The following is a 25,045-nucleotide window of genomic DNA, read 5'->3' on the forward strand; positions in this document are numbered from 1 at the left end:
GATTGTCCACAATACATCGACCGTATGGTGTGGCTCCAAGGCCTCTGCAACCTCGGCTATTCAGCAGACTCATACACTAGAACCGTGTACATGGCCAAGAAGAGCAATAGACACGAACGGTTATGGGCGGCGTTAGCTGACGGCAGCTCGCGGCCGCCGCCGGCGTATGGATATGGTCGCAATGTCAATGATTATTCGGTACGTTGTAAATAGGTGTAAGGTCATACTCATACTCATATTCATACTCATAGTCATACTCATACTCGTACTCATACTCATACTCATACTTATACTCATACTCATACTCATTCTCATACTCATACTCATACTATTACTCATACTCATTCTGCTACGGCTGTGGGCAGCGTTAGCTGACGGCAGCTCGCGGCCGCCGCCGGCGTATGGATATGGTCGCAATGTTAATGATTATTCGGTACGTTGTAAATATGTGTAATGTCATACTCATACTCATACTCATAGTCATACTCATACTCGTACTCATACTCATACTCATACTTATACTCATACTCATACTCATACTCATACTCATACTCATACTCATACTCATACTCATACTCATACTCATTCTCATACTCATACTCATACTATTACTCATACTCATTCTGCTACGGCTGTGGGCAGCGTTAGCTGACGGCAGCTCGCGGCCGCCGCCGGCGTATGGATATGGTCGCAATGTTAATGATTATTCGGTAAGTTGTAAATAGGTGTAAGATCATACTCATACTCATACTCACAGTCATACTCATACTATTACTCATATTCATACTCACACTCATACTCATACTCATACTCATACTCACAATCACAATCACACTCACACTCACACTCACACTCACACTCACACTCACACTCACACTCACACTCACACTCACACTCACACTCACACACTCATACACTCATACTCATATTATTACTCATACTCATTCTCCAAGGCCTCTGCAACCTCGGCTATTCGGCAGACTCGTACACTAGAACCGTGTACATGGCCAAGAAGAGCAATAGACACGAACGGCTGAGAGGCGGAGGCGATGGCTGAGATACGCGTCATACTCGTGAACGGGTGCTGTTTGTGGAGACTGGTCTGTTAAGCTAACACGAGCTATTATACTTAGTAACTTTTATTAATTAATTACAGTGAGACGCCTCATTCTGTTCTCGTATGTTTCTTTTCTTTTAATGAATGTATTAATTATACAGGATATTGACTCTTGGAGACCTTATACATCTCTAAGGATAACTTGATAAACTATATAATCTTATAGTTCTGACACCTAGAGACATTTACACCTCTAAATATTATAGATTTTTTTGTGTGTTTTTTTATCTGTATTTTGTATGTAATTCGACATTAAGAGACCATATACATCTCTTAGTAATTGTAATACGTTAGATTGAATTGTTAGTTTTATTTTATAAAATTGTTGATGTTATTATTTTTGCTTTTATGTAAATTCAATGTTGACGTGTAAAAGTGCCCTTGTGGCCTATTTGCTGAATAAATGTTGATGTTTGATGTTTGATGTTTGAACGGCTGTGGGCGGCGTTAGCTGACGGCAGCTCGCGGCCGCCGCCGGCGTATGGATATGGTCGCAATGTTAATGATTATTCGGTACGTTGTAAATAGGAGTAAGGCCCATATTAAAGTCATCATCATCTCAGCCATAAGACGTCCACTGCTGAACGCAAGCACCTTGTGGGTGGACGTCCACTCGAGCATTTTTCGACCCCATGTGACAAGAGGTAGCCGGGGTTTTTCAGAAAAAATAGACTCATTTACTTTTTTTACAAAAACTTGCGTGTTTTGGCTTAAGCCCGCTCCACACTCGTGCGCAAATCGCGGCGCGAAGGCGCGAACGCGAGTCTGGAGGCGATTTCGCATATCAGCGAACTAGACTCCACACTCGCGTTCGCGGCTTCGCCCGCGATTCACGCGCATAGTCTGGAGGGCGCTTTAGACTCAGAATCACGAGTACTATTGAATGAGACAAAGAAAAAAAGTGTTGCCAATTTTCATATAAATTTAAGGTGTCAGTTTTATAACGGTTCATACAAAATGTATGTAAATGCGTTACAAAACTGACATTATTTTGGGACACATTTTTTTTAAATCGGTAGTCCTCGTGATTCTGAGAATTTAAAAAAATATATAAAGGTGGCCACTGATGAGCCTTCCAACAGTCCAAATAGCGTGGCTTCAATCCAAAATCGGTCCGTGAATGTCAAAAACGTACAATGTTTTATATTAGGATTCCGTCCATTTGGATGAATCCATTGTAACGGCATCTATTTGGAAGGCTCCTCAGTGGGCTGCTTAAGTTTCTCTCCCTAGATTATTTCTAGCTATCAAAAAAATGTCAGCCGCATTCAGCGCTAGCAAATTGATCTAACCTCTAGCCGGCCAGACGTCAAAACGTGCCAAGCCAAAAGCCATTTTGATTTGTCAATATAAGGATTCAAATTGTAATGGAACGGGAGACCTTTTAATAGGTCCCTGGGCGACTAGAGGTAAAAACTTTTTTTTCACCACTCCAGCTGGAAAAGGCTTACTTTGCACTTCAAAAACTGATGGCAAAGTTGCATTTTATTCACATGTGAGGCAAAGTAATCAAATGCAAATTTTAAGTTTTTTTCTTATGTTTGCTGGTATAATTGACTTTTAAATGATGATTTTGAATGATAACTATTTAATAACATTCATTTGGATTTGATTTGGTTTGATTTTGTTTGATATTTTACATTTAATATTTGCTTCGGGTTGGTGTGGTGAAAGATTTTGTGTTTCACTCGGGGGCAATTTTTGTTTAACCCTCGTGCTTTGAAACCCTCGCAACGCTCAAGCTTCCTTTTTCGAACCACTCGCTACGCTCGTGGTTCAATTTCGGAATCTTTCGCTTGCTCGGGTATCAATATTAGCACGAGCGGTTAAACAACAACTTTGCCCCCTTGTAAAACAAATAACTAATTTCAGGTACTACAATCGTCTCTACCAATAATAATGGACGACACTGAACACATACAACTGCGAATAGCGGCGTTACACGCTCTACTCCGCTCCGACATACGCGCAAGCGATTTCTTATACATACACAACTACATTAAGAATTCGAATAATAATCAGTTGAAGCGTTTCTGGTATACTACAGTGAAGAGTCTGCAGAAATGTAAGCTGTACAACGAATATAAGGCGGCGTAAGTAGTAATTAAAAAATATATTTTAATCCAGACAAAAAAATTCAGAGATACCATTTTTTAGGGTTCCGTACCCAAAAGGTAAAACGGGACCCTATTATTACTAAGACTTCGCTGTCCGTCCGTCCGTCCGTCCGTCCGTCCGTCTGTCTGTCACCAGGCTGTATCTCACGAACCGTGATAGCTAGACAGTTGAAATTTTCACAGATGATGTATTTCTGTTGCCGCTATAACAACAAATACTAAAAACAGAATAAAATAAAGATTTAAATGGGGCTCCCATACAACAAACGTGATTTTTGACCAAAGTTAAGCAACGTCGGGCGTGGTCAGTACTTGGATGGGTGACCGTTTTTTTTTTGTATTTTTTCCGTTTTTTTTTTCATTATGGTACGGAACCCTTCGTGCGCGAGTCCGACTCGCACTTGCCCGGTTTTAAAACAGACATATTGAAATTGCATTAATATACCTACCTAATGAGTTGGTATTACGTTACATATAATACAATCTGGCCCAATTCGAACAGTGTGTAAGATGTCACAGCTATACGATACCGACCTGTCGGTGCCGGTAATCGGCATCGTATCGCTGTGACATCTTATTAAGCATTGTCCAATTTAGGCCGTATGTCATAGAACTTACCATTTATTACAAGCTTTTATTTAGTTTCACCTGACCGTTGTCTGTCTGTCTGTCTGTCTGTCTGCCTGTCTGTCTGTGTGTAATCAAATCTTGCAAGTTAAATTAGATCCACTTCCCGGTTTCCGATTGAGCTGAAATTTTGCATGCATGTATAACTAAATCGGATGACAATGCAATATTATGGTACCATCGAGCTGATCTGATGATGGAGACAGGAGGTGGCCATAGGAACTCTGTGATGAAACAAGGTAACCTAATTATGTTAGGGGTTTTTAGAATTGTCTTGATGAGTATTTATTCGTTGTCTGTCGTAAGAAAAGTATAGTCAGCGATAAAAGCTTGTACCAAAAATGATTTTTTTGCCAAAAACTTATTTTCATGATTTATATCTACCACTCATCGGAAAAATTTAGAGGAACGCAAAAAAATTACAATTACTCATTTTGAAATTAATTTTGGTGCTGTAATCCAGTAATTATACATTTTTTTTGCGTTCCTCTAAATTCGTCCATGAGTATAGCTGGGAATGTTAAAATATGAGTTTTTTCCAAGGTCATACTATGTGCCGTTCGTGGCGAGTCAGGTCTCGAACCCGGACTCCACGTACTGGGCGACTAACAACTACATAGTCAGCACTAACGACGAGGTGGCTGCCGCTTTACAGGTACCTTTGAAAATAAACTGAAATAAATAAATAAATGTCATTTACTAAGAATAAGTGGAATCGAACCAGCGTCCTCTGCTATCGCGGCAGGTGCCTGTGCCATTCGGCCACTGGGCCACTGCAGCAGGTCGAATTTTTCGAAGTACTTACACGGTGTAACATGACGAAACCGAATAATTTCAACAGCGTATTCCTGATCATATTTAGAGACAGAAATGTCCTATAAACTTTTTTGAAATTCGCCTAGTTTCAGAGTTAATACCGATTAAAAAAAAACAAGTATTTTTATTGTTACATAGTGCAAAACGCCTTTTTGATGGCGATCTTGCTGCTATGGGACGTAGTCTAAATATCCTTATTGATAGATGTCAAAAAGTGACAAGTAACACTTTGCAAAAAGTAGGTTATATGAAAAATAATGTAAAAATCAATTTGAAGTGACAAATTTACCAATAACATTTATTTTTTATGTACAAACATTCAAAAAATGGAAAAAACAAAACAAAAAATATTTTTTTTGCGATATTGACCTAAACTCATATTACATTTTTTCCTTCTTTTGACCTCAGAAATGCGTGGTTATAATTATTCGGTTTCCTCATGTTACACCGTGTATATGCATCTTCTTACTGAAGGCATATGGCTTATTTTTTGTCGATACCTATTAACCTACTGGTACTGTAGAGCCAAGTATTATCATTTCTTATTGTACGTCTATGGTTTTTTTTAATAGCATGTTATAGTATCCCACTGCTGGGCAAAGGCTTCTTGATTTCCACGACTCCCGTTGTTGAGCTTTTTCCAGCCAGTTATTAATAAAAGGCGTAACTATCCAGATTAGTAAATTATTCGTCAATCTGATTAAATTTGGGGTAGTGACCCTGCCTGCGAAGCCGATGGTCCTGGGTTCGAATCCCAGTAAGGGCATTTATTTGTATGATGATACAGATATTTGTTCCTGAGTCATGGGTGTTTTCTATGTATTTAAGTATTTGTATGTTATATATATCGTTGTCTGAGTACCCACAACACAAGCCTTCTTGAGCTTACTGTGGGACTTAGTCAATCTGTGTAAGAATGTCCTATAATATTTATTTATTTAATTTATTAAAAAAAAAAACTGCCCGATCGAATCAGGAGGTGCGGACGCAAACGGCAATTTGACTCGCTGATTCAATTGCCCGATCAAATCAGGAGGTGCGGGCACAAAAAATGCCAATCTTCGAAGCTAGTATCTATGGAATGCTAGGATCTGCAAATGCGTTTGTTTATGGTTCTAAAATTGGTGATTAAATTGTGAACGTGTGGACGCTAGTAGGCGTGGCTCACTCCGCGATTTCGTCGCTTTGCTACAGGTAGCTAAAAGTACATCCGTTCGACCCCAATTTTGGGGTTTGCCATAAGCCGCGCGTGGCGCTGTGCCCACCTAGCGGCTATATCTGTGCTGATCGTGACAGACGCGTTTTGTTAGAGAGTGAGTCTTCTGTAGGTACCTAGTACTATTATTTATTCTGTGACGCTAGATGAGATTGGCGCCAATTATTTTCAGGTCCGTCTGGATACCACTTAAGCGGCGTGATTCGGGAAATGAATTAGAGATGCACTAGATAAGATATAGTAGATATGTGACGTTCCACGGCAAAAAGTACCATACCCCCAACTGGATATTGGAGCTGCGTTAATATAAGCGTAAGCGCCAGCCGCCATAAAGTACCTTTTTGCGTGGAACGTCACATATCTTTACTATTTCATATCTAGTGAATATCTTAAAGTTCGAATCGCGCCGAAGGTGTCTAAGTCGTTCCGCCATCTCCGTCTGGGCCTGCCACATCCGCGCTTATTTCGAAGCATCCATTTGGTAGCTGTACTAGCCCAACCTATGGTTTTATCTATTCTAAATATCATTTATCTTAATTTATTCTTAATAAATGTGTTATTTTGTACAGTTCATGAGCGTTGGAGAGCCTACCAACGCGTTGCCAGCATTCGCGGCTGTCAAACTGTCAACTGGCGGGCGGCGGCCGCACCATATAGCGGTAAGTACCTACCATACTACTAGCGACCACCCGGCTTACACAAAACCTTAACAATTTTTTTTTTTATAAATAAATAAATATTATAGGACATTTTTACACAAATTGACTAAGCCCCACAGTAAGCTCAAGAAGGCTTGTGTCGTGGGTACTCAGACAACGATATATATAATATATAAATACTTAAATACATAGAAAACAACCATGACTCAGGAACAAATATCTGTATCATCATACAAATAAATGCCCTTACCAGGATTCGAACCCGGGAACATCGGCTTCATAGGCAGGGTCACTACCTACCCACTAGGCCAGACCGGTCGTCGAAAATTATGGGCCCGATTCCGATTTTGAAATAGATATCTATTAGATATCATATCTTTTAGACATTACCAAGATACGATAACGATATGTTTAAGATCTAACCTGTCAAATTTGACATTTATGCGATTCTGGAGATACTCTTGAACGATTTCCACAGGATATGACTTAGAGATCCAATTCACATCTAATAGAATCTATTAGATATCTGATCTATTAGATATAAGATATCTGATATCTTACTCAATCTAACGTAAAAGTGACATTGGTTGCCCGAATTGCGCTGCAAAAGAGAACTAGTTGATATCTAAACTATAACGTATCTAGAATGGATCTAGTACGTGTGTCTCGTGTGAATATCTTGAATTTCGAATAAGGCAGTATACATCTAAACCTTCCTCAAGAATTACTCTATTGATAAGTGAATACCGCATGAAAATCCGTTCAGTAGTTTTCGAGTTTCGCGAATACATACGAACAGACAGACGCGGTGGAGGACTTTGTTTTGTAAGGTGTGTTCCTATGTGATTTTGTTTCTATGGGATTCGGATTTTGAAATAGACGTCTATTAGATATCTTTTAGACATCACCAAGATACGATAACGATATGTTTAAGATCTAACCTGTCAAATTTGACATTTATGCGATTCTGGAGATACTCTTGATCGATTTCCACAGGATATGACTTAGAGATCTAATTCATATCCTGCTTTTTGGACAGGTGTACGTAATAGCAGAAGGTGTAACGACGAATATGTTCAAAAAAATCCACACGATCAACGAAAAGGAACTCAAGATTGAGAATCTGGTGGAGGTTCTGAGGTCCTTTAAAGTGCCGTCAACGCCGTCAGAGGAGGTAATTTTTTGTACAAACGCCTGCCATGAAATACATTGCCTGGATAAAAAAATATTAATCTCAAAATCATGTTCAGCAGGCTTATTATGAATGGCTTTATCCTTGTGATAATAGTTATTTGTTTTACAAGGGGGCAAAGTTGTTGTTTAACCGCTCGTGCTAATATTGATACCCAAGCAAGCGAAAGATTCCAAAATTGGCTAAACAAAATTTGCCCCCGAGTGAAACACAAAATTTTTCACCACACCAACCTGAAGCAAATACTAAATGTAAAATATCAAACAAAATCAAATCCAAATGAATGTTATTAAATATTTATCATCCAAAATCATCATTTAATAGTAATTTAATAATAATTCTACCAGCATCCATAAGAAAACAACTCAAAATTTGCATTTGATTACTTTGCCTCACATGTGAATAAAATGCAACTTTGCTATCAGCTTATCAGTTTTCACTTCTGCCGGCACTCCCGGAGTGCAACCCGTTGATTTTTTCATTGATATTTTCTGTATTTACAATTTATAATCTGTTAACTATTGCCCACAGGAGAGAAAGCTGTACACAAGTTAGCTTTCCTGCTTGTTAAACATTAAATTATTTTCGGTCATAACTTAATTATACTACCATATTTTTAGTGTTCCGTACAAAACTTTGTTTACGGAACACTTATGGGATCACTTCGGTCTTGCAAATCAGTTATTTATATTTTTCAGGTCCACATTGACATAGTAATCAAGATCCACGACAAGACTGTATACGCGTCGCACGTCAACCAATCACGGTTCGATACCTGGAACGGAGAGGAAAGTAAGTCTGTCTCACTTTATTTTTTATGGCTCCTCAACACAATGGGCCAACGCCGGCCACTCCAAGGGACGCATTTATGCGTTAGAGCGAGCTAGTGATATTGCTATCTCATTCTACCACATGGCTGCGTCCTTTGGAGTGGCCGGCGGTGGCCCATCGTGTAGAGGAGCCATTACGGTTATAAGAGTTGGTCGTCTATCTCTGTAGTTACTTTGTGAGTAATAAAAGCATACATCGTACATTTTCCAGCATTTTTGGTGCAGCGGAGTGGTGTTAACGGAACGGTGTTAATTGACGGAAACGGTATAAATAATTTCAACCCTAATGATTAATTAGCATTAATTACGTTAATATTAACCTTAATTTACCATTTCAGTAAATAGTTTGAATTATCTATACCAATTCCGTTAACACCACTCAGCTGCACCAAAAATGCTGTAAAAGTTACGATGTCTGGTAATAAGGAAACGCAAAAGTTTCCTTATTTTTATGCTAGTCATAATTTACGCTTTTAAACTTATGAAGGGCTACTTGCACCATTCGACCAACTCGGGGTTAAGCGGTTAAACCGTTAACCCAATGTCAAATTGTACTGGTAATCATGGTAACCCCAGGTCTAATCGGTTAACCCCGGGTTAGTGAATGGTGCAAGTGACCCTAAGGGTGTTTTACGTGCGTTTTACGTTTTGTTTCAGTAACGAGATCAATAGAAGACTTCCTACGCTTCGGCAGCCATATAAATCAGCAGATAGTCTACTATCCCTTTCAAATGGACGTCAGTATACCCACAGAACTAGGTTAGTAGTTATTATCATCATAATTAACCTATAATCTATCATCATTAACATTATAATTATCAACATCGTCGCAATCTACACAGTAAGTTTCTATCTTCGTTTCAACATATACCTAAACCAGCAAATGGTTTACTATCCCTCTCAAATGGACGTAAGTATACCTACTGAACTAGGTTAGTTGTTATTCATCATCATAATTAACATATAATCTATCATCATTAACATTGTAATCATCGACATCGTCACGATCCACACCGTCTACATAGTAAGTACCTATCTTCGTTTCAAGAGCCATATAAACCAGAAAATGGTCTACTATCCCTTTCAAATGGACGTCAGTATACCCACTGAACTAGGTTAGTTGTCATTATCATCATAATTAACCGATAATCTATGAATATCTATCATCATTAACATTATAATCATCAACATCGTCACGATCCACACCGTCTACATAGGAAGTACCTATCTTCGTTTCAAGAGCCATATAAACCAGCAAATGGTCCCCTTTCCAATGGACGTCAATATACCCACAGAACTAGTTGTCATTCACTCATCATAACCTATAATCTATCATCATTAACATTATAATCATCAACATCGTCACGATCCACACCGTCTACATAGTAAGTACCTATCTTCGTTTCAAGAGTCATATAAACCAGACAATGGTCTACTATCGCTTTCAAATGGACGTAAGTATACCCATTGAACTAGGTTAGTTGTCATTATCATCATAATTAACCTATAATCTATCAACATTAACATTATAATCACCAACATCGTCACGATCTACACCGTCTACCTCTCAATATCTATCATCATCAACATTATAATCATCAACATCTTTACGATATCTACACCGTCTATATAGTAAGTACATACCTATCTTGGTTTCAAGAGCCATATTATAAACCACTTGAAAGGGATAGTAGACCATCTACTCATACCCACAGTATCTGTCAGTATACCCACAGAACTAGGTTAGTCGTCATTATCATCACAATTAACCTATAATCAATAAAATAATGTAGGTTAAAGTCATATAAGGTCACTCAGTCACTCTGCCCTCCTAAGTTAAAAAGCGGTATTTGCATTAAGTTTAATTGAAACTACGTCCTTTTTGGTTGGTTATCCAACAAATGTTATAACTACCCGAAAATGTACAAATTATTTGTTTACTTTTATTTAAATACCTAAAGATACAGACTTATAGGTACATCGCCATTAGCTATATAGTGTAGTAAACGAAGCAAGTTGTTGTATGGAGACCCATGCATTAATTTCTCAGTCGATGAAATTTTGCTTGGTTATTGTATAGTATGAGCCGAAACTAACATATAAATATAAAAAAAAACCACTCCGAAGTTAGGTATTTATACGTAAAAATACAAATCTGTTTATATATTGAACCGAGTAATTCCTCCGTCCAAAATTATTTTACCAAATAAGTTATTTGTATCAGTATGTGATACTAGAAAAAAATCTAAAACTTTTGTCAAACATGAGAATATTTTTTTTACGATAATTCCTTTTTTGGCGCTCATTTTCATCGAAAAATTGCTCTGCCATTTTTTCCTTATATGATCTTAGAATATAATTTGGCGTAGTGGGTAAGAAAATCCAAAAAAAAATGCATACCCAAGTTTATGTATTTTAGAACTATAAAAAACTGAGACTAGAAAAATTCTCAGCCTGATTTCTTTTTAAATATATACTAAGTAGTCACGTATATACTTAAATCCAAAATATCCAAAAGAACTGTCATCCCTTGTACACCCCGCTCCCTATACACTGCTCCCGATATGTTTAGTTTTGAATACGCTCGTTATTTTTTTGGATGTTTTTATAGTTGAATGGAAAGAAAACTGTGAACTTAATTCAATAAACTTATTCTGAATCAACTATTGTCACATTTCAACAGAAACAAACTGCTTGATAGCAATCAATTTGGTTTCACCAAAGGTCGATCAACTACTGACGCCGGTGCGGTACTTCTAAAACACATCTTTGATGCTTGGGAAAAAGCTCAAGATGCTGTTGGAATTTTCTGTGATCTGTCAAAGGCATTTGATTGCGTTGATCACGAAAATTTAAAGAGAAAATTAAGCCGCTATGGGATAAAAGCTAGTGCCCTTGACCTGGTCTCATCGTACCTTTCGGATAGAACTCAGCGAGTAGTTATTAATGGAACTCAATCGGCGGGGTCCCCGGTAGCCCTCGGAGTGCCTCAAGGTTCAATTCTTGGTCCCTTCCTGTTTTTGGTATACATTAATGACTTACCAAAAGTTGTACAAGATAGACATGATATAGTGTTATTTGCAGATGACACTTCCCTTATATTTAAAGTGGACAGAAAGGAAAATAGCTTCGAGAGCATTAATGACGCGCTATCTACCATTGTAAACTGGTTTACGGCAAACAATTTGCTTTTGAACGCCAAGAAAACCAAATGCATCAAGTTTACGCTACCTAACGTCAAGCAGGTAAATAACAGCAAGATTAAAATAAAAGGTGATACGCTGGAATTTGAGGATCGAACTGTTTTCCTGGGAGTCACTCTAGACTCCAAACTGCAATGGCATGCACATATAGGCACTCTAGCCGGAAAACTTAGTTCAGCAGCCTATGCAGTGAGGAGAATCAAACAACTGACAAACGTAGAGACGGCCAGGCTGGTATACTTTAGTTACTTCCATAGTGTTATGTCTTATGGAATTCTGTTGTGGGGAAAAGCGGCAGATATTCAGACAATATTTGTGCTGCAAAAACGAGCTGTACGTTCCATCTATGGACTGGGCGCTCGAGTATCCCTAAGAGAGAAATTCAAAGAAGTTAACATTCTTACCGTTGCATCTCAATACATACTAGAGAATATTATGTATGTTCGGAAAAACATCCACGAATTCAAGGTTAACAGTGATATCCATAACTATAACACTAGAAACAAACATAAACTTGCTGTGCCCGCCCACCGCCTCCGTAAGGTTAGTACGTCTTTCGTCGGGAACTGTACACGTTTTTATAACAAAGTCCCCACTGGTGTAGTGAATTTACCACTTCACAAATTTAAGTCGCACATTAAGCGCTCCTTGTTAAGTAAGGCGTACTACACTGTAAATGATTTTATAAACGATAGAGATGCTTTTAAGCCGGTAGCTTGATTTCATTAGTATAATAAGAGTTAAATAAATATTGTTTTTTTTTTACATTGTGAATTAAATATGCTAGTGTCCAGTAGAATTGACACATGAGACAATGATGTTCTCGCTTGATTATATTGTTTAATGTAATTTTAGTTTTGGACACTTGGAGACCTTATACATCTCTAAGTACATATTTATTTATTTGATTTTTATTTTTGATTGTACATACCAATATTTTTAATGTTTCTGACACTTAGAGACCTTTACATCTCTAAGTCAACTTAGGCTAGTAATTATGTGAAGCTATACTGTCTTTTTATGTAACATATGAGCACAAAATGCAGTGTCTTACAGCTACATGTTATTACTATTTAATATTAATATAGGCCGGTAGCTTGAACATGTCATGCTCGCTTAAAAGTCTTTGCTTACGGTGGCGTCGTTGATCGGGTCGCCACTTTCCCGAATGAAGGTTGAGGGAGACGATGGCTGAGATACGCGTCATACTCGTGAACGGGTGCTGTTTGTGGAGACTGGTCTGTTTAAGCTAACACGAGCTATTATACATACTTAGTAACTTAATTTTTATTAATTAATTACAGTGAGACGCCTCATTCTGTTCTCGTATGTTTCTTTTCTCTTAATGAATGTATTAATTATACAGGATATTGACTCTTGGAGACCCTATACATCTTTAAGGATAACTTGATAAACTATATAATCTTATAGTTCTGACACCTAGAGACATTTACACCTCTAAATATTATAGATTTATTGTGTGTGTTTTTTTATCTGTATTTTGTATGTAATTCGACATTAAGAGACCATATACATCTCTTAGTAATTGTAATACGTTAGATTGAATTGTTAGTTTTATTTTATAAAATTGTTGATGTTATTATTTTTGCTTTTATGTAAATTCAATGTTGACGTGTAAAAGTGCCCTTGTGGCCTATTTGCTGAATAAATGTTGATATTTGATATTTGATATAATAAATAAAATGGATAGAGAAATTTTCCACAGCGAGTAAAAAGGCAATTTCTAAAAAAAAGTATAGTTACATGGTAAATTTTTTAGATTTTCAATTTGTATGTACATATAAATCGGCAATAAAATGGCATTCCAGTGAAAAAATTTGATTGAGCAATTTTCCGGTCCAAGCCACGCCAAAAAATTATATTTTGTTAATATTGGTATTTCTGCGGGGATTTTTTTGTTTGATATTTCATATATTGTTGCAATACGTTACATGAACATGTCCGGAGAAGAAAGTTTAAACGGAGCAATTTTCCGTAAAAAGATATTAACGATTTAAGACTTTAGGTATTTACTTAAATCTTAACTATTATTATTATTCTTTGGAAATTTATACAATACTTTTTATTTATTGATACTTTATCATACTGTAAAGCTTTTTCTGGCTGAGGAATTACTGCGGGGTCCACCACTACCTTTATTTATACTACACTAATATTCAATTTAGAATTTCAAATACGGAATACACAGCAAAGTCTTAGCTCGTTATTCTGAATCTCATCACTCATGTAATACAGCACACTAATTAAAGAAAATCCGAAGAAAGTAAACATAGAACAATTAAGCATAATTGTTTTGGATACAAAATTTAACAGGCTTCGTTAAAATATTGTGTTACATATAAATCATCCGGTGAAATTCTGCGTAACTGTATATCTATGAGATTGGTGATTTTACAGTCAGACCAAGATAAGTAAGCAGCGATTTCATAGAAATTTGACGTTTAAAACCTATTTGGTGTACGTTTCTTATTTAACCTCTAGCCGCCCAGAGACCTATAAAAAGGTCTCCTGTTCCATTCTAATTTGAACTTTGTGTTGACAAAATAAATTTTCATTTAGCTTGGCAAGGTTTGACGTATGGGCGGCTAGAGGTTAATTTACTGTACCTAATGTATGTTTTTACGCCAAATAAATATTTTCTATACTATTCTAAAATAACACTTGTACTGTGTGTGCTATCAGAATCGTTGCAGACTTGTCTTGGGCTTACTCTATTTAGATACCATCAGGTGTCAACCAAAACTCACTAATTCTTCTTCTTCGCGTTGTCCCGGCATTTTGCCACGGCTCATGGGAGCCTGGGGTCCGCTTAACAACTAATCCCATGATTTGAAGTAGGCACTACTTTTTACGAAAGCGACTGCCGTCTGACCTTTTCACCCAGAGGGGAAACTAGGCCTTATTCGGATTAGTCCGGTTTACGATGTTTTCCTTCACCGAAAAGCGACTGGTAAATATCAAATGATATTTCGTAACTACATAAGTTCCAAAAAACTCATTGGTACAAGCCGGGGTTTGAACAAAAACTCACTAATTACTAAAAGTTTATAGCCATAGTACAAAATACAAATAATTTATTGAGAAAAGTACCTATAGTACAGTGGTTGTTCTTAACGACCAGAACGAACGGACGGCAATCGGCCGTCCATGACGTCATATAAGATGCGTTCTGAACAAGACTAAGAATTTATACAGAGACAAGGGATTTACAAATACCTGAACTAGGATTCCCTGTGTTTCAGGCAGCGAAGGACAATATTAATTTATTTTTATTATTCACTTAATTATAAACTTTATGTGAACCGCATAGAGAACCGTATTATTTTTAGTAATAAATGATTTATTTTCAGGTACTCCTATTCGTCTGCAGTCAACAATAATGTCGTTTACTTCGATCAGAGGCAACCTGACGGCACCTTCTTCCCAAGACCTAACGTGGAGGAACGATTTACACATAAGGTACTAAACTCTATGTACAGAATAGACGCTCTCCACATAGACTTGACATTGTACAATTGTCCCTTCGTACATTGACCCGGCCCGATTGCCGTAAAAAGCCGGATACTCATTAGCGAGCCGTAACCGTAACCGTTGCATGTACTGTAACCAAAAAACATAGTGTGTACGTGGTTCGCAGGTTTGCTAATGAGTACCCGCCTTTTTTTTTTGGTTACAGTACATGCAACGGTTACGGTTACGGCTCGCTAATGAGTATCCGCCTTTTTTTTGGTTACAGTACATGCAACGGTTACGGTTACGGCTCGCTAATGAGTATCCGGCTTTTTTTTGGTTACAGTACATGCAACGGTTACGGTTACGGCTCGCTAATGAGTATCCGGCTTAAAGGCTTGCTACACGGTCGCCGACAAGCCTTCTAACCGTCTGACCTTGGTCTGTCCTTGGTCAGTTTTGGTCAAATTTTGTTGGTAACAACTGTCTACACGGTCCGGGACCGGCCAAGGCCACGCGGTTTGGGGGCTTGTCGGCGACCGTGTAGCAAGCCTTTTAGTTGACAGTTTGTATTAAGGGTCATTCTCAAAAAATATGCCTGCGGTCTACTCGCCGCGACCCATACAAAATGTAAGAAAAGAGTCGTACTAATACAATTATTTTTATTTCTTTTAAAAACACGTGGCCACGGTTTAGGGTATGGAGCCACCCGCTAAGCAATGAATGGACCTGTGTTGGGAGGCACCTCTCTTACCTAGGTTAACGACAAATAACTAACTATTTATTTAAAACATAAATACCTAAAAATATAATTTCTAAAACTAAAATAACAACAATGACCATTATTAATATTAGCTTACACGTTAGATGCTTTAATTAGGTGATAAATTTTAACAGACTTATTTTATTGTAAGTAACTCAAATAGGGTCATTGTGCTAGTTTTCGTCCGGTGTCAGTTTCCGTCCACTTGACGAAATTTGAGTACAATACTTCATTGCTGCACAAATTTGGACTTATTGCACCCTTAATATCTAAACAATTTAACTATCCACATAAAAATTATATTTCGCAAGTAGCAAATTATAAATCAAATGTGTTATTTACCAATCCGTCAAGTGGACGGAAACTGACACCGGACGGAAAACTGACGCACTTACCCTATAATGTAAATGCATGTCGTGGTCGTGGCAATTAGACGCAACGGCAGATATTTTTTTTTAATTTTCAACAGGACCTTTAATACTATTATAAAATAAATAATAAACAAATAAATAAATAAATATTATAGGACATTTTTACACAAATTGACTAAGCCCCACGGTAAGCTCAAGAAGGCTTGTGTTATTGGTACCCAGACAACGATAAATATAATATATAAATACTTAAATACATAGAAAACAACCATGACTCAGGAACAAATATCTGTATCATCGTACAAAATAAATGCCCTTACCAGGATTCGAACCCGGGACCATTGGCTTCACAGGCAGAGTCACTACCCACTATAGTTCGTTTTTTTTAGCATTAGAAAGAACTTCGCAGAAGTAAGCTTGTGGTTCCAAATCCGGCACTTTTAGCGGTAATAATTTGAAGTAAATTATATGTACTAATCGTGCTACATTAGATAATTCAATAATTATTAACAATTAAAGAGCCTGATAAAAACTGTACGCTTACTTCTGTGGAGTTCTTTCTAATGCTAAAAAAAACGAACTATAGGCCAGACCGGTCGTCAGTTGTACAATGTACAATGTACATAGCGGACCTATCAAGTACACTTCTTTTAGCTTCAGAAATTATGACAATAACATCCATAACGGCAGACATATTCTCAGAGAATGACCCTTAAAACTATTGCTTTTTTAGATACCAAGCAACAGCAGTAAGCGCCATTAGAACGAATGGGCCACTTCTGTCATCAGAGCACGAAGCGTTACTGCAGAGATCCTTAGTGGCCCATCTCCCTATCCGCTGTGATGTCACCGTCTCACCCGTCAACAAGTCATTCCAGTAAGTCTGTCTCTCTCTGTATGTCCCTCTCGCTCTATCATCAGAGCACGAGGCGTTGCTGCAGAGATCCTTAGTGGCCCATCTCCCTATCCGCTGTGACGTCACCATCTCACCCGGCAACAAGTCATTCCAGTAAGTCTCTCTCTCTGTATGTCCCTCTCGTTCTATCTTCAGAACAGTGAGGAGACACTGATTGATTGATTGATTGATTTATTTATTGGTAAAATTTGTTGTTTTACAAGTCAAGTTTTTGTACATATTTACATAATGAGATTAAAATACTAATACTTACAAATTATAACATTTACAACCAAATCTTAAACTACATAATTCATTAAACACCATCAAATAGTTAATAATATTACAATTTCTACTTAAAGCTACTTATACATTCATTGAATGATCTCCACGAAGAAACTCGTCTACACTGTAACACGCCTGCGCAATTAGTAGCGATTTAAGTTTCCTGGTAAACTCAATGTCACTTTTCGCTGATTTTATATCGGGCGGAACTGAGTTGTAGATTTTTGCCCCAATGACACTGAGTGAGTTCCTGAGTTTGGCTAGTCTCTTTACGGGGGCAACCAGCATTGGCTGTCTGCGGTTATTCCCAGGGCGGCTACAATTAGTTTTATACCTAGCGAGGTTTTACCTTACGTACTGACACGCTGCTAATATATGTAGACCGATGGTAGAGTTTGTTGTGTATGAATAGTTCCTTAGCTGGGTGGTCGTAAGGTTTCTTAGATATTATCCGCAGCGCCCGCTTTTGTACTTTGAATACACTGTCCCGACTCGCAGCCAGGCCCCAAAGGTCAACACCGCGGATTGCAACCGAGTGAAAATATCCATAATAGGCCTTTCTTAGGTTATCTGCCGATAGGGTGGGCGCGAGCCTAGACAAGGCAAAACATGCCGACGAAAGCGAATTGCACAACTGATCAATGTGCGGGGACCATTTAAGTCCAGAGTCGATTAAGTATCCCAGATATTTAGTTTGGTTTACTTGTGGGACTTTAATGTTATTTATTTTAATGTTTAGCTGGGATATGTCAGTGCTCCTCAACCTGAAGTGCACAATGTTTGTTTTGTCTAGATTGAGGAGCATTCCGTTTGCAGAAAACCACTTATCGACCTCTATCATGGTTTGACTCAGTTTTGAAACCAGATCAATGTTTTCAGCGTGTAGTATGTATGTATCGTCGGCATATATAACGTATTCAGGCTCAGACGACGCAGAGGTGATATCGTTTATTAGCATGAGAAATAGGTTGTTTCCCATGCTCCAGCCTTGGGGTACTGCGCATCCGCCTACTGGTTCCAGCCGAGACCTTGCGTTTTGGACGCAAGTACTTTGTTTACGGTCCTTTAAAAAGGAAGCGATTGTGTCATGGAAGCTTCCATCAAAGCCGTAAACAGATAGCTTTTTAAGGAGGAGGGAGTGGTCTACACTCCTGACTTCGGTCGAATTCGGCTCCGCTCGGCTCAGCATTGCTCCGAGCAATTATTAGGGTTGGCACCACTTACCTTCCTTGTGCGTGCACGACCACAGATTAAGATAATCACATGAATTTTGACAACCCTAAATAGCCGAAAGCGATAGTGCTATATTAGAACGGGATAGCATGATTCGACCCTGAATCGCTGTCAAACTTCGGGTTTGTAGGAAGTGTCCTTTCTGTACGGTAGTACTATTATTTCTTCTTTTTTCAGAGTATGAAGCGTAACTCGCGATTTTTTTAAGGTTACCTACCCCATATTTATTTATGTATTATGTTGAGTACAGTCGCCATCAGATATATCGGAGCGGCCAAGGTGTTCACAATATCTGAACACGCACTCTAAACGCCCTGACAATAGAGTGCGTGTTCAGATATTTGTGATTTGGCCGCTCCGATATATCTGATGGCGATGGCGACTGTACATATACTCAACTTGCCAGTAAAAAAGGCGTCAAGTTCAAATTTTGAATAGGAGTTCTACATCTTTTTAAATTCGCCGCCTTTTTCTACTGACTACTTGTATGCCTGAGTATAATTTTATTATTTTAGATTAAAATGGCCGAATCCCGGCGGGCAGTATGGCGGCGTGGCGATGCACTCAAGACTGCAAGTCATCATGACGTCCAAGAATGGTAGAGACGCATACACCGTTACGGAACAGAATAATGAACAAAAGGTGAACAAGATATATTATACCTATATATACTTATAAATATTTTTGAAGTGAAAACTTCTTTAGCGGCGCTGTGCACTTTTTGAGGTGCGGAAAAAATGTTAACTCGCGACACGTGACCTGATCGAAAAACTGTTACAATGTCATTGAGTTTTCACTTCTTCCGGCATTCCCGGAGTGCAACCCGTTGTTCTTTTTTTAATATAAGCATAACAATACATATTAGGCAAATATACATTGATAAATTTAGGGTAAGAAAAGGTTGTTTTAATCGATGTGTGGAAGGGCGGCACCGTCGTCGAACCCTAATAAAAACTTTTGAATTAAATAAATAAAATAAAATAAATAAATATTATAGGACATTTTTACACAAATCGACTAAGCCCCACGGTAAGCTCAAGAAGGCTTGTGTTGTGGATACTCAGACAACGATATATATTGAATTGTTTTTACGAAGGTGGACGAATCAGGGGTGTTTTTCGACTGCGAGCGACCGACGACGGGGGCGGAGGTTATGGAGAAGCTATTTGCAACTAAAGCCAACAGTTTTGAGTAAGTTATGTTTATTTTAGGCAACTAGAGATGTTTAGATACTGACATAAAACTATCCTGTCCTTCCCCAGGACCAGGCGTGGCTCACTCCGCGATTTCGTCGCTTTCCTACAAGTAGCTAAAAGTACATCGGATCCACACCAATTTTGGTGGTTAGCCATAAGACGCGCGTGGCGCTGTCGCCACCTAGCGGCCATATCTGTCTTGATCGTAACAGACGCGTTTTGTTAGAGAGTGAGTCTTCTGTAAGTACCTAGTACTTACTATTATTTATTCTGTGCCGGGACTCAAACTATCTCAGCTAGGTTCAGCGGCTTAAGCGTGAAGAGGTCAGGCAGAAAGACAGTCACACTTTCGCATTTTTAATATTAAAGTGACTAAGGATGTTGCCTTAGAACTGCGTCATTTAATCATAATACTCGTAATGGTGTATTATGTGGATCATACTGAACAAATTTTACTATGGGGCCTACGCCGAAATCGTTAAAAAAATCTGTTGTTCTACAGAAAACATTGATCACGTCATCAGAAAATAGTACTAAGAGTTGAAAAACACTCTTTATAAATGAATAAATATTGGGGACATCTTACACAGATCGACCTAGCCCCAAACTAAGCATACCTATTACCTAATAGCTTGTATGGCTGCTAGGCGACGATATTCATACTTATATAGATAAATACATACTTATATACATAGAAAACAGCCATGACTCAGGAAAAAAGATTTGTGTTCATCACACAAATAAATGCCCTTACCGGGATTCGAACCCGGGACCATCGGCTTCGCAGGCAGGGTCACTACCCACTAGGCCAGACCGATTGTCAAAGTTGTAATTGTGTATTGTTTCAGTTTCCTAGCAACACTCCAACCCTCCCTAATCCTCCTAAACGGCCTGGTCCTCATAACCACCCCCCCTTCCGGCTCCTGCGGCGCGCTCCTCCCCCCACGGCCGCTGAGACCTGGAGCCTCGGTGCTGGAACTGGGGCTGGAGCTGCAACAGCTGGAGGTAGACTTCGATGACCGCGTCAAGGTCAAAGTGCAGCACGCCTTGGAGTTCAAGTACGTCTTCATTCATTCACCATCATCATCATCATCATCATCATCATCATCATCGTCATCATCATCATCATCATCATCAACATTCATTCAGTCATTTTTTTTATAAACTAATTTCGGGTAGTTTAGTGGTGTTTTATTAATATCTCCGTTGACATTTGTTGGGACGTCAGTCTTTCCGTGACCAGAGCTGGTGCAACTCAGCTGAAACGTCGGAATTAAAGGTAAAAACAATGAAATTATATCGCGGTAGACCCGTTTGTGTAATTAAATATGTTTACAAAACGCGAGACTTTAAAGTGTTATAAGTAAGTCTTGATCTTCGGGAAGCGCTGGGTCCATAACCTAATATGTAAAAGGAAACGCACAGATCGGATCTTTGGCCACGACTGACATATAATTTGAATTCAGTAAACGAACTACTACATATACCATAGATGAGTATAAAATATATAAAACCTATTTGGTATTTAAGCACAGTCAACGGTAAAAATATGGGTGTACAAATCATTTCAAAAATATGTCCCATAACTCTTATGTCAGTGAATTAAGAACTATGGGACATATTTTTGAGTAAGTTGTCTACACCCATATTTTTACCGTTGACTACACAACAGTAAGAGCATGCGACTTTCAATCCGGAGGTCACGGGTTCAAACCCGGCTCGTACCAATGAGGTTTTCGGAACTTATGTACGAATTATCATTTGATATTTGCCAGTCGCTTTTCGGTGTAGGAAAACATCGTGAGGAAACCGGCCTAGTTTCCCCTCTGGGTTGGAAGGTCAGATGGCAGTTGCTTTCGTAACTAGTGCCTACGTCAAATCATAGGATTAGTTGTCATGCGGACCCCAGGCTCCCATGAGCCGTGGCAAAATGCCGGGATAACGCGAAGAAGAAGAAGGTCCTCAAGAATTTACGTAGAGACAATAAAGACAAGACATAAACACTATCCTATCTCCATCCCCGGGGCTCAAACTATATGCCAAATTTAAACTAAATCCGTTCAACGGTCTAAGCGTGAAGAGTTTAACAGACAGAAAGACAGACAGACACTATTACTTACTTACTTACCTACTTACTGCTGTGGCGCAACGACCCAAAGTGGATCTTGGCCTCCGACACCAAAGACCGCCATGCTACTCTGTCCAAAGCCGTTTCTGTCCAGTGGACGGCGCCGAGTTCGCTAAGACTTCGTCTCTCCAGCGGTACCTAGGGCGTCCAGGCGGCCTTCGGCCACTTGGTACACCAGAGTACGCCTTTCAGACTGCGCGATCGTCCCCCATCCGGACTACGTGCCCGAGCCATCGGAGTCTAGTGGCCTTCGATTCTCCAATGATGTTCGGCTCGGACACCAGATCTTCAATCTCCTGGTTCTTGCGGAGTCTCCAAGTTCCGTCCTCTTTACGTGTGGGTCCCAGCATCTTGCGGTAGATCTTCCGCTCAGCTACCAGCAGCGCGCGCTCCTCTTTTTGTGTTAGTGTCCAGGCTTCGCATCCGTACTTAAGAATTGGCCTTATGACCGTTTTATATAGTCGAAGTTGAGTATTAATATTATTTTTAAGTATGGAAGTATGGATTTTGTTGCAGAGAAGACAAGCCGAATGGCGAGGTGTACCTAGATGTCGCTGGTTACACTCAACTAGAAAGCGTCGGCAGCAATGTGACCGTGGATTTCTTGGTAGCTGCTCGGCGGCCGCAAGCTGCTGACAGTGAGAAGAACTGGAAGGTACCTACAGAAGTACATATATACAAAACAGATGATCTAACGTAAAAACTGGACAAGCGCGAGACGGATTCGCACACCGAGAGTTCCGTACTTTTTAGTATTTGTTGTTATAGCGGCAACAGAAATGTATCATTTGTGAATCATAAGATACAGCCTGGTGACAGACAGACAGAAATACGGACAGAGGAGTCTCAGCGCCTTCATAACTGCATATAAATTATAAACGACCCAATGCAAAGCAAAAATGAGGTTAAAAACAACTTCCCTTCCAGATCTGCGTCCACCTCCACGACATCTCCCACGTCACTCCAGACCAGGACCTGTCATCGACTCCAACGGCCTACGAAGGTCACATGCTGGTGACCTTCAACAACGACGTGGCCTTGACCTGCCCGGCCGGTTCTGGAGGGCATCTGAGGATGGACTATGCGGGGAGGTCGGTGGACGCGGGAGGGAGACTGGAGAGATACTTGAAGGTCACGGTGACTGGAGATAAGGTACATTAATTGTTTGATCATAAGTATAATATATATATATTATTAGGACATTTTTTTTACACAAATTGACTAAGCCCCACGGTAAGCTCAAGAAGGCTTGTGTTGTGGGTACTCAGACAACGATATACATAATATATAAATACTTAAATACATAGAAAACAACCATGACTCAGGAACAAATATCTGTATCATCATACAAATAAATGCCCTTACCAGGATTCGAACCCGGGACCATCGGCTTCATAGTCAGGGTCAGTACCCACTAGGCCAGACCGGTCGTCTTTAATGGGGTTGGCAACTGTCAAAGGTTTGCATAGATGGCGCCATCATAGCTTGCCCCTTTTTCTACGAGTTTTGGCTTAAAAAGCTGACATCCAGGGCATTAAATAAACAAAATTTGACACAATTCTAGGGATTGACAGGGCAAGCTATGATGGCGCCATCTGCTTAATACTTCGACCGGCCAACCCATTGTTTTCCATCGTGTTTTTTCGGAAACGTTCGTATTTGTCATGCTACTTCAGTACCGAGACTGACGGCGCGATTCGGGAAATGGATTAGACATTCACTAGATATGAAATAGTAACGATATGTGACGTTCCAAGGAAAAAGGTACCCTATGACGGTCGGCGCTTAAACGCTATTATTAAAGCCGTTCCAATATTATTGCGGCCATAAGGTACCTTTTGCCGTGGAACGTCACATATCGTTACTATTTCATATCTAGTGATTGTCTAATTCATTTCCCGAATCGCGCCGTGACTCAAATAGCAAGATAATGTTCGTACGTTTCCGTGAAAATACGATGGAAAATAATTATGCACTACATATGTAAGTTAATTATTCTTTAAGCCAGGGATGCACTAGGCGTCTTATTATGACCCACGACAAATCGCTGGCCCAATATTACAGGGTTCTATGTTACATTTTCAAAATAGTTGAAATTCAAAATGACATTAAGTCGGTCATTTTGACAATGTCAGTTAGATAAAAGTGAAACATAGAACCCTGTAATATTGGGCTAGCGACGTGTCGCCAGCCTATGGCACAGAATAAATAATAGTACTAGGTACAGAAGACTCACTCTTTAACAAAACACGTCTGTCACGATCAGCACAGATATGGCCGCTAGGTGGCGACAGCGCCACGCGCGGCTTATGGCTTTCCCCAAAATTGGGGTCGAACGGATGTAGTTTTAGCTACCTGTAGCAAAGCGACGAAATCGCGGAGTGAGCCACGCCAGCCTATGCTCAGCAGTGGGCGATAAAAGGCTGATATGATGATGATACTAATCCCAATAAGGCCTAGTTTACCCTCTGGGTTGGAAGGTCAGCAGTCGCTTTCGTAGGAACTAGTGTCTACGCCAATTCTTGGGATTAGTTGGCAAGCGGATCCCTGGCTCCCATGAGCCGTGGCAAAATGCCGGGACAGCACGAGGAAGATGATGATATCATAATGTTCATGATGTACTATTATTACAGTTGCCTAAGCTCAGTGCGCCAGATTTGAGCACAGAAACTGGGCAGCTACTGGGCAGTCTCCATCGGCAGCCCTTGAACCTGACAGCTGTCGTCACGGTACCTATGTTTTATTTCATTCTGTTGTCCAATTTTTTGTCATTTCATCTCACATACATTTTCTATGAACCGTCACAAAACTGACTCCTATGTCTTGTATGAAAATCTAGAGACATTTTTTTCTTTCTTTTAATCATTACCTAGTTCTCATGATTCTTAGTAGAAATAACCCATAAGTTGCTTGTTTTTCTAAAAAA

At 39.3% G+C, this 25,045-nt stretch overlaps 1 protein-coding gene across 2 annotated transcripts in view; it reads left to right on the forward strand.

Annotated features, from left to right (window-relative positions):
• LOC134676240 (uncharacterized) overlaps nt 1-25,045 on the forward strand; it is a 57,358-nt gene that overhangs the window by 27,703 nt on the left and 4,610 nt on the right. For both annotated transcript variants that reach the window (XM_063534562.1, XM_063534563.1), the window contains exons 12-26: nt 2-198; nt 2,990-3,210; nt 4,405-4,516; nt 6,463-6,552; nt 7,592-7,726; nt 8,443-8,536; nt 9,232-9,333; nt 15,149-15,257; nt 17,116-17,259; nt 19,311-19,437; nt 19,892-19,986; nt 20,840-21,049; nt 22,636-22,774; nt 23,047-23,271; nt 24,753-24,848. In XM_063534562.1, the coding sequence (XP_063390632.1) occupies nt 2-198; nt 2,990-3,210; nt 4,405-4,516; nt 6,463-6,552; nt 7,592-7,726; nt 8,443-8,536; nt 9,232-9,333; nt 15,149-15,257; nt 17,116-17,259; nt 19,311-19,437; nt 19,892-19,986; nt 20,840-21,049; nt 22,636-22,774; nt 23,047-23,271; nt 24,753-24,848 (2,096 nt within the window). The remainder of the gene's footprint in view (nt 1; nt 199-2,989; nt 3,211-4,404; nt 4,517-6,462; nt 6,553-7,591; nt 7,727-8,442; nt 8,537-9,231; nt 9,334-15,148; nt 15,258-17,115; nt 17,260-19,310; nt 19,438-19,891; nt 19,987-20,839; nt 21,050-22,635; nt 22,775-23,046; nt 23,272-24,752; nt 24,849-25,045) is intronic.

This window comes from Cydia fagiglandana, chromosome 24 (genome assembly GCF_963556715.1).
Source record: "Cydia fagiglandana chromosome 24, ilCydFagi1.1, whole genome shotgun sequence".
Taxonomy (NCBI): domain Eukaryota; kingdom Metazoa; phylum Arthropoda; class Insecta; order Lepidoptera; family Tortricidae; genus Cydia; species Cydia fagiglandana.